The 10,427-nt window shown below is 26.7% G+C and overlaps 1 protein-coding gene across 1 annotated transcript in view; it reads left to right on the forward strand.

The window, feature by feature from the left end:
- The window catches only part of LOC112592532, a 14,728-nt gene that overhangs the window by 705 nt on the left and 3,596 nt on the right, over positions 1-10,427 (forward strand). The window contains exons 2-3 of the mRNA XM_025336617.1: positions 4,230-4,332; positions 5,931-6,523. Of these exons, the coding sequence (XP_025192402.1) occupies positions 4,230-4,332; positions 5,931-6,523 (696 nt within the window). The remainder of the gene's footprint in view (positions 1-4,229; positions 4,333-5,930; positions 6,524-10,427) is intronic.

The following is a 10,427-nucleotide window of genomic DNA, read 5'->3' on the forward strand; positions in this document are numbered from 1 at the left end:
TAGTAGTAGTAGTAGTAGTAGTAGTAGTAGTAGTAGTAGTAGTAGTAATAGTAATAGTAATAGTAGTAAACACTAATGATAATAAAATATTAAATATTACTGAGTTATTTTTACTACTATTATTAGTACTTATATTGTTATTTTCTTTTTTTTGATAACGCGTACACAAAGGTTGCCCCCTCCCCTTCGGAAAACCCCCTTGGCCCCTCCAACTGCTCGGTCGGTCATCCCCACTGCGAACAAAGGAACGCGCGCGCTCGTGTGCATGACATTTTCTCTCCACCTCGGCCACCGCTGCCGTTCGTTGATTCTCTTTCATTGTACGCGCGCGCGCGCTTGTGTGTGTTTGCGCGTATTCATCAGCTGATCGCGCGCGTAGGTACCTCACTGATAGTATGCGACCGCTGCCGCGGCGGCGCATTGTCTATTTTTAATCGAATACTATATTATTATTATTACTATTATTGCGTGCGTGCTCTACGCTACGTTACGATAACCGGTAACCGCGTAATCGTCGCGATAACGGCTGCCGGGTCCGAAGCGTATTTTATCCCCGGCATATTATATGGCGTACGACGCGGCGTTTTCTCGAGTTCGTCCGTCGTGCACAGGACTTCTCACGCGTTTGCGTTTCCCACGCAATCAGTCAGCGACGATATCGTCGTCGTTCGGTCTTCGGTGTGACAACACGACATCGACGTACATTGCGATGTGCAATAATAACACATTTTTTGTTCATAAAACACAATCCGATCGGTAAATACAAAACAACAATATCGCAATACATAACATTATATTATTATTATTATTATTATTATTATTATTGTTGTTGTACGGACGCGGTACATCCGGTTATATCGTTTCGCTCGCCTACGCTTGTCCGTAATATTATTACTCTTTTTTTTTTTTTAAATCAAGAGTTACTCGACAATAATAATTATTAATATAATATTTTAATATTATTGTCGCCTTTTCCCCTCCAACCGATCACCGAAGCAGTCGTCGTCGTCGCCGCTCATCGCGTTGCACACACGTAACTACACGATTCGTCCGGTGGCCAGCGGCTAAGGTCGCGTTCGGTTTCATCGGACGCAGTGCGCGCGTGTTGTCGCGCCGCGGTGGTCCTCCTCCAACACGTTCGCCGAAAGTTCTTGAAAGCTTTTTTATTGGACGCCGCTCGTTTTGCAACACAACCGGTACCTATAATATAATTCACACCGTACAGATTGATAATTGTTTTTAAATCTTTCGTGATTACACTTACCCGCTGACTGTTTTTCGTTCTCCTGAATCGTTCACGCGACTATGGCACCATATAACGGTCAAGAGGACGTCGGCGACGATCTGTTTTCGCTTTCCGTCACACGCGCGACATCATAAATCCGTGTTGTGGCTTTCACGTTTGAGTGAATTCGCTTATTGTCCGTGTTTGTGAGTTAATTTTTTGCGATATTTCAATTTAACAGTGAGCGTTTTTAAACAATCGTTATGTTTTTTTTTTTGCTACATACCCGTGGCTTGCTTATAATTTGAAATATCGTTAGAAAACCGAAGCACAAATATGGATGATTTTCATGACTTGGAGTTTGACAATAGGTCAAATCACTTTGGCACTAAGGTTATAACAACACGAAATTGAGTCCTGACGTCATGCAGACGGTAGGCCTCAAATTCGCTATGTCGAGCGTGGGCCAGAAGGAGAAAACAATAAATAGTGCGACGACGTCCTCTTAATCAGATGTTAGGTGATACTTGGGTGTTTGTGTACGCAAGTTTCGCAGATGGTAGATTGGTAGATCATCGATCGACAATCAATTCACCATTACTAGGAATTGTAATATTGATAATGTTATTGTATGTTAGCAACGTTTTTTATACATGGTTTTTAGAGCATTGAAATCGCGTCGACGATTAACAGAATAATAATTAATTTAATTTTTAAATCTATTCTATTTCGTTACCTTATCATCTATCTACTTTTTTTGATAATAATTTTGCTGGTTTAATCACAGAATATTCAAATGAAAATGTTTTTCACATGATGTCTATCATTAAGTCTACTATTTAAATATTGTGCATCATAATATTTTATCTATAGTTATATTATGCTAAATGTGTCGTCCTTTATATTTTTTTTACGTTTGTTCTCAAAACTCCTCAAGATTTTAATACCTTGATGATTGATCACACATTGAATAGTATTGTTTTTGTTTTTGATATTAAATTTTTTGTTCTATATGGCAAGTATTTATATATTTTTATTTCAAAATAAATTAAACATCTACTTGTTATTGTTAAAGTCTGTATGATATAATTATATTAGGACATACTGATTTTTCACTACAGAAATATTCTGTTAATATTATGACCATTGTGTTAATATATTTTAATGTTCTACTTAAGTACTACTTATACTTGTTTGAGTTCATTGGAGACTATATTTTTCAGATTATTTTAATTTATTAAAATTCACTTTTGTTCAAATACATTATTTGAGTATCAAAACTTGTTTTAAAACATTATTTTTCTGTACTACCTACTTCTCACTTCATCTTCAGATCTTATTAGGGGTTCACAATTTAATGTTTCGTGCTGTGTTGTTTCAATGTTACATATTTTAATATTATTATTATTATTTATTGTTTTAATAAATAACATTCAGAAACACATCACAATACTGAAATTTTAAAAATCCAGGTATATTAAACAGAAAGATCTATTAGCTATTATAAAAAAATTATTAATAGAATATGTATTACAATTTGAATAGGTATTAAAAAATATAACAAAACATGTATTAAAATTTATAATATTGATGTAGAGATACCACAACAAATTACACAATAATTAATATTTCTAAAAATAATAATGCTCCTACCTAACCAATTTAATATCAATTAGAAAAATGTAAACCATTATTTACTGTCATTATTTTTAATACCATATTAGATAAACTTAATAACAATTTAAAATGCATATGAATTTCAATAATTACTATTAGTTATTTACATAACATATAATTTTTACCAACAATTTATTGAATATTAAAGTTGAAATAATTAATTTACTTGTTTAGTAATTTATAAATGACTATTAAGTATTTAAATTTCAATGCACCATTCATTTATAATATATTTAACTTTTCTTTAGGTAGTTATTTATAAGATATAAGAATTAACTGTGTTATATGTACCTACCTAATTATTAATATTTAAATAAATTGATAACACTAATTACCAATATACCTCATAAAAATGTTCTTAATAATTACATACTTAACACTCATTTAAACATTTTATTTTTAACACTTGTTTACTACTACTTTAAAAATAATAGTTTTGCCATATATCTACCTAATATAATTTGTATTGTAATTTTATACTTTGTTTTGAGAATTTGTTTAATGTTTAAATATATTTATTACTTAAAGTATTAATTTATGTTGCTTATTTCAGTATATTAAAAATAAAATAAATAATTAATATTAATACAAATAAATTGTTATATAGTGGCCTGGCCAATTGATTATTTTTGAAATTGAACTATTATTTATTTGCTCTTGAGGATATTGATTTGGAATTTTAAGATATTTAAATAATATATAAATGTTTACTCATAGGTACTAATATTGTGTAAGTTAATTGAAATATGTAGATGAGTATTTTGCTACCTACATAAATGTGAAATGTAAATGATGAAATACTTATTTTTAAATAATTTATTATTATTAAGTACCTATGATTAGTTTTTCTCATGATGAAAATAGGAACTATTATTAGCTATCAACTGTTTCCTATTGTCCATTGTATTTTATTACTATTTATTGTGTTATATCTAATAATAGCATATACATTTATAATATATAGTAATTGGTATTATAGTGGTTATTTTATTTTATTCATAAAATGTAAATATTATGTTTTTACTTTTTACCAATATTTTTACCTAGGTAATTTAAATTATTAGCAAACTTGCTAGCAAAATCATATTTTAAGTAATGATTTACTATGATAATGATATTATGTTTTTACCATGTTTTTCACATTTCATAACATGCCTTTATCAAATAAAATTATTATTATTAATATTATCAGTATTATCTTCTTAATAAATTAAATTATTAATATTTTTATCCTTTTTAAAAGATTTTTTTATTAGTACAATTTATTTTATATACATTTATCAATGTTTTTTTTTAATAACTATAATAGTCTGCTCCTTCTTTTTAGTTAAAAACTGTTGACCACGACTCTGGCACAGAGTCTGACGACGAACACAGTCCTGATAGAGAATCTAAAAGTACAAAACAAGGAGTACCTGAATCTACTCGATGTAAGTTTAAAAATGTTTTTTATCTTTTATTTTTGTATACTTGTTAATTAATGAAATAAAATAACTAAGTACTTATTTACAAGGTGTATCATGAATTTGAATCATGATGTTTTAAGAATTGTTTATAATAAAAACTAAATAGCCAATTGTCATTTGACTCAGTGTTTTATATTTGAATAACCAATAAATATTACTTATTAGTGTTGCAGTTTGATTTATTTTTAGTATCTATATCGCTTTATCAATATGAGTATTAAAATTGTGATATTGAATAATAAAAAAAATTAATATTGTAATAATAAAATATATTCATTGGCAATCCTTTTTACACATTATTTTGTATTATAATTATTGCTTAGACAATAAGATACAATAAACACTTTAATTATTGATATTTGATCTAACCTAATATATACTAAGGTATGAAAAAATGTAATTAAAATAATTAATACATTCATGCATTTATTATTTACTAGTGTGTAATGAGATATTTTATTTTACAAGATAATTATATTTCATAAAATAATTCTTTTTTAAAATGTTTGTATTTAATGAATGTTTAAATAAGTAGTTAGTAAGTAGGGATATTTAATTGAGTAATTATAAGTAAATATTTCAAGCTTGTCATGGTTTAAATAACATTATTAAGATAATATTTAAAATATATATATATTTTTTTAAATAGGTAGTTAAATAAATAGGTACCACAATTTGAGTAATTTTAAATAAATATTATTAGCTGCTACTATTTAAAATGGAGATAATATTTTAAAAACCTTTTTTTTTAATATTTTCATAGATATTATAATCTATATTATGTATATTTTTTCCTTCATATTTTGAAGATTGTTGAAGCATGAAAGGTTCTTTTTTAATGTATGTTTGCATATTTGCCATGCTCTCATAGGAGTACCATACCTATACTCTTTGCAACACTTGACCTAACTGACACAAAAGAACTGTTCTGCGTTCTCAATCATCCCTTTACGATTATTTTACTTCTACTCAATGCTATTCACTCTGCTAACACCCGTTATTATTATTATTTTTTATTTCTCTCTCTTTTTTTAAATTAAACTCTCAAGTACCTAAGTGTATGTATGAGTATTGAATACCATACAGTGTACTCTTGCTTTATACATGTATTAAAATACTATATAGTAGACTGTAGGTATTATGTTTTATGTGTATTTAAGCATTTTAAACTTTTCATTTTTCATTACTATTGTTAATAACAAATAATGTTCAATGTCAATTAATTTATTTTTATAATACATTTTTAAGCTAAACAAAGAAAAATCTGGGTAGTTTAAGTACTTATTTACTAGTTTGTAATAAATGCATTTGATTTTATGTAAAAAGGCTGAATAGGAATAAAAGATAAAGTGATTAGGCATGAGCACTGAACTTATTACACTTACAAGTTAGTTGTCTATTATTATGGTAAATTGGAAAACTTTAAATTGGAGTTATGTCTCTATAAAAAATAAGTTGAATGCATTTGTTATTTATCAACTAAATTAAATTATTTTAAGGAAAAATAAAATATTATAGGATTTCTTTTTATCATAATAAAATAAGAAACATTTTTATTATAGTAATGGAGAACATTGGGAGTGAAGATATGGTTGGTGATATGGAACCTACAAGATCTTCAAGCAGTGGTCGCAGTAGTGTTGCTACTCCTGGTCCTTCCCCATATTTCTTAGATTCTGCTTTACCTAGTGACTGTGATCAACATAGTTCTGAAGAAGAATTAGAAGTTATAAATAGTAATCCTGAAGCATTACTGCAAGCTGAATTACCTACACCTGATCCAGATGAAGCAAATTCGTGTGGTGTTCCTGAAAATTCTGTAGCATCATTAGCTCGTAAACGTTGTCGATCTGCTAGTGAAGCTGGCTGTGGAAACACAATAGCTGTAAGCTGGTCAGGTTCATCTGATGATGAAGTACAAGGACTTATGTCAACCAGACCAACTCCATTAAAATTTTGTGCATCACCTCCATCTCATGTGCACAAACCAGGACAGTGTACTGTCTCCTCTTCACCGCCTTTAAAATTAGTACACTTGTCACCTAGGCAATCTGTATCTTTGCCTAACACTTCTCCACGTAAACGACACAGACAAAGGCACCATCCTACTCGTAATGTACAGAGGCCTTGTTTAGACTTCGAAAAAATGCAACAGGTACAAATATGGATTTATTATTAGCTACTAAATACTAAGTTTAATTGAGAGTTTGAAATAAACAAAATGTCAACCAATATTTAATTTTCTACTAAATAGTAATTTAATTTTAATTTAAAAACAACTAGGTAGATTTTATTTTTTATTTGATAGATAGTAAACATTAAATGTATTTTGATCAAGTATATTTGTAAATTGAATTACAAGGAAAATTCTATTGTCATTATTATTAGTAATATATATATTTCTTATTAAACAGAAGATATCATATAATAATAATAATAATAATATTTACTCTTATATCATTTTATGGTTGTGTAAAATACATGCTTACTGCATAAACTATGAAAACATTTTTTTCTTACATTTCAGTATAGAAAAATACAATTTTATTAATTTGTCATAACTATTAACACATATGCTGTCAGTAAAATAATTTTTCCAAGTTTATAATAATTATGGTGACTTGTTATTTTAAATAATTTTTTTTTTTATTGAATACAACTCTTAGCAACTTTGACTATTAGTATAAATTAACATATTATCACAGGCGTATTTAGGTCGCCCTGACCACTACCGGTGCATTAGCAGTAAGACCCCTAGGTATGTAAAAGTCGGGTGGAGGGGTATAGGACCTTTATCATATTATATTAAAAGAAATATAAATACATTGAAAATAATTCGATTTAAAATTCGAAAAAAGTTCTATATCATCAGAATTTTTCGAGCACCACTGTGTTTAATTTTTGTTTAAGGATACCCCATCTTGTTCAGGCCTTAAGTCACCGAGTTAATGAATATTATATTTATTTGTATAAATATATATCCGATTGTATGAACGTAAGATAATAAATAAATGGTTAAAAAATACGACAATGCCTTTATAGACAGTTATGGTATTAAGTTTAGTGTCGTTGAGTAATTTGACAACATATATTTTATGGTGGCGGATAATCAAGATTTTGATTGAGCAATTAGCTAGTGATTTCGAAAGTTTAGAATTTTTTCTTTTTTTAGATATAACTGTTGATTCATTTATTATAAGATGCTAATTATTTTAAAAATTATTAACGCTTGTGGATATTTTTTTTCATAATTTTATGTCGTTATATAATTAAAATTTTCTAAAAATTAATTTTTATCCTTATAATTTTTCAACTTTTTTTTTTAGTGACAAAGCGTATTTTTAATTTAAAAAATATTCCAAATTAGATTATTTTCTTTTTTTTAAGTACTTTCATGTATAAAAATCAAATTCGGATGAGTAGATTTTGAGTTATAAGTAGGTATTTTAACTTTAGAGATTAGCGGAGCGAAGTGATACAAAGGTACAATGTAAAATGTCGATCCACTACTTCGCTCATCTAAATTTTAAATACCTACTTATAACTAGATATACAAGTTGTCTGAAATTTGAGTTTTATAGATTAAAATAAACCGAATAATATTCTACTTCGGAATATGAAATTATAAATTTATGTTGTCTTTAAAAAGAGTAAAAATTTAAAAAATAATGACGATAAAAATATTGAAAATTATAATTTCTTTCCAAAATATTTGTTTTGTAACATGTTATAAATGTTTCCATAACTCAGATTATTCGAAATTAAACTAATACGTATTTTTTGGTATTTTATTAAAATAATCAATTATAACAGAAACTTATGTTTACTTAATTTAACTAAGTTTGACTTACAACAAAGGTTTTTCACGGTACTCGGCCAGTTCTATACTACCATATATTGTATATAGTATTTAAGGAGACACATATTATTACTACTCGTATTTGAATATCTATATTATTTATCAAATGTTTTTATTGTAATTTTATACTTTTCTATACTTCATGCTTGCGTTGTTTGTGTATAATTTATACGTTTACAAAATGTATGTATTACATAGTATATAATATATGTATGTTAGAAGGTAATTGAATGTTTAAATTCTTTGATTTTTCATGTTTATTGCTTTTTTGATTATTGATAGACACACAATTATATATATATTTTTATTTTAAAAATTAATGTCTTGACAATTGGTAAAAATTAACTTTAAATAATATTTAAATTTTAAAAATTATTCCCAATTCAAATAAATCACATGTGCTGTAAGTTCCATTTTTATTTGTACGAGTTTAGTGTAAACTATACTTATAACACGTACGATGTACATTTCAATTCTAGCATATATAATAATTATATTTACTACAGTATTTGATTGGTTTTTACTTCGTAGTAAGCCATAATATCACATTTTTTCTTTTCTGATAATTTTAATAATTGTGCATATAAACTTGTTTGTACAGAAAAATGAAATTAAAATAAACATAATTTAATGATCATGTTATACAAATTCTCGTGCATACATTAAGTAACACGATAATGTAGGTAGAAATATTTATAATAGAGCAAAGAAAAAAATATATAAACAAATTATGGAATATTATATTAAAAATCCACTCATGTATACTACGTTTACTACTAAGTACTAGTTATAAATTTAAAATGGCTATAGGAATTTTGCTATAACTACTGACTTGGTAGTTAAGTTATGTATATATTAAGGTATATTTATTTCTAAGTAGATAGAAGGCGTACATACCATAATTTAATACTTGAATGCATTTTCGGAGAACTCTAAAAAAACTTTAAATAGATAATACATATTATGAATTTTTTCAAAAACGTCATTATTTTGTTTCGTTTTCAAACAAAAATATGTTATGCCAGGTTGTTGATATATTATACAAATATCTATATGACTCATATGCAAAACATTACGTTGACATTTATTTGCTTTATTTTATGACTAGTTTATAGATACTAAATATTAACTATTTTTAAAATGTTTCTGCAATTTTGCGATGACTAGTGTTTATTATAATAGTAATCAATTCTATAATTTATTGGTTATTATTATAGTAATTGTTATATTATTATTTATTAGCTTACTTAATCTTATAACATTAGTTTATAATATATTGATATTAGTTAGTACTCAAAAGATTGTTTTAAAATAAATTTTTCTCTTAATGATAGGTTTTACATTTTAAAATATTCAGTATATTTATACATACCGTTGAAATTTGAGTTAGATAAGATTTGTATATTTATTTTTTGTAATGTACGACTTGCCTTACAATAAAGTATAATGTAGGTTAGATCGGGTTTAATTTACACATAAAATATACTGGCTACTTTATAGGGCAAAATTGTAGTCTATTACATTTTTATTCATTATTTTAAACAAGGTATGTGTTATGTTCTTATAATCATTTTTAAACTTACACAAATTTAAAGTCTATCCATAATACAAATCGTTATTATTTAAAGGCATAAATGCAAATTAAATTTTTCTTTTAACAAATATTTGCATTGATAATAAATTAATTAAAAAAAAAAAAAATAAATACAAATATTGGCATTTTTTTAATGATTTATGTCACTATTATTCTCTTCTCGTTAAAACACCCTTGTGTTATTCAATTATTGACTTCGCTCTGTTGGATTAGATGTATAATAATAAAAAATTGCATTACATAATGTTAATCTTATTCGTTAAATAATAAATAAAAAATGTAAAATTGCATGCGTTTTGAAAATACGAATGTTTAACCGGGATATATATAATATACATATTAAAATATTATATACACTCTTACGTCGCATATTGTCTGTCGAAATTCAATCGTTAATCGTTATTATGTGAGTGAGTGCTTGCGTGTGTTCGTATTTTATAAAATTATAAAGCATTGTTTTTTAGTTTACAAGCTAAAAAAGAGTACGTCAAGTATCTTATTATTTGATTGTCCCCTCTGCCTAGCTACGCGCTATTAAAAACAATATACTACTACTATTACTACTACTACTACTACTACTACTACTACTACTACTACTACTACTAC

Source organism: Melanaphis sacchari, unplaced genomic scaffold, assembly GCF_002803265.2.
Source record: "Melanaphis sacchari strain LSU unplaced genomic scaffold, SCAv2.0 Contig178_pilon_pilon, whole genome shotgun sequence".
In the NCBI taxonomy this organism is placed as follows: Eukaryota; Metazoa; Arthropoda; class Insecta; order Hemiptera; family Aphididae; genus Melanaphis; species Melanaphis sacchari.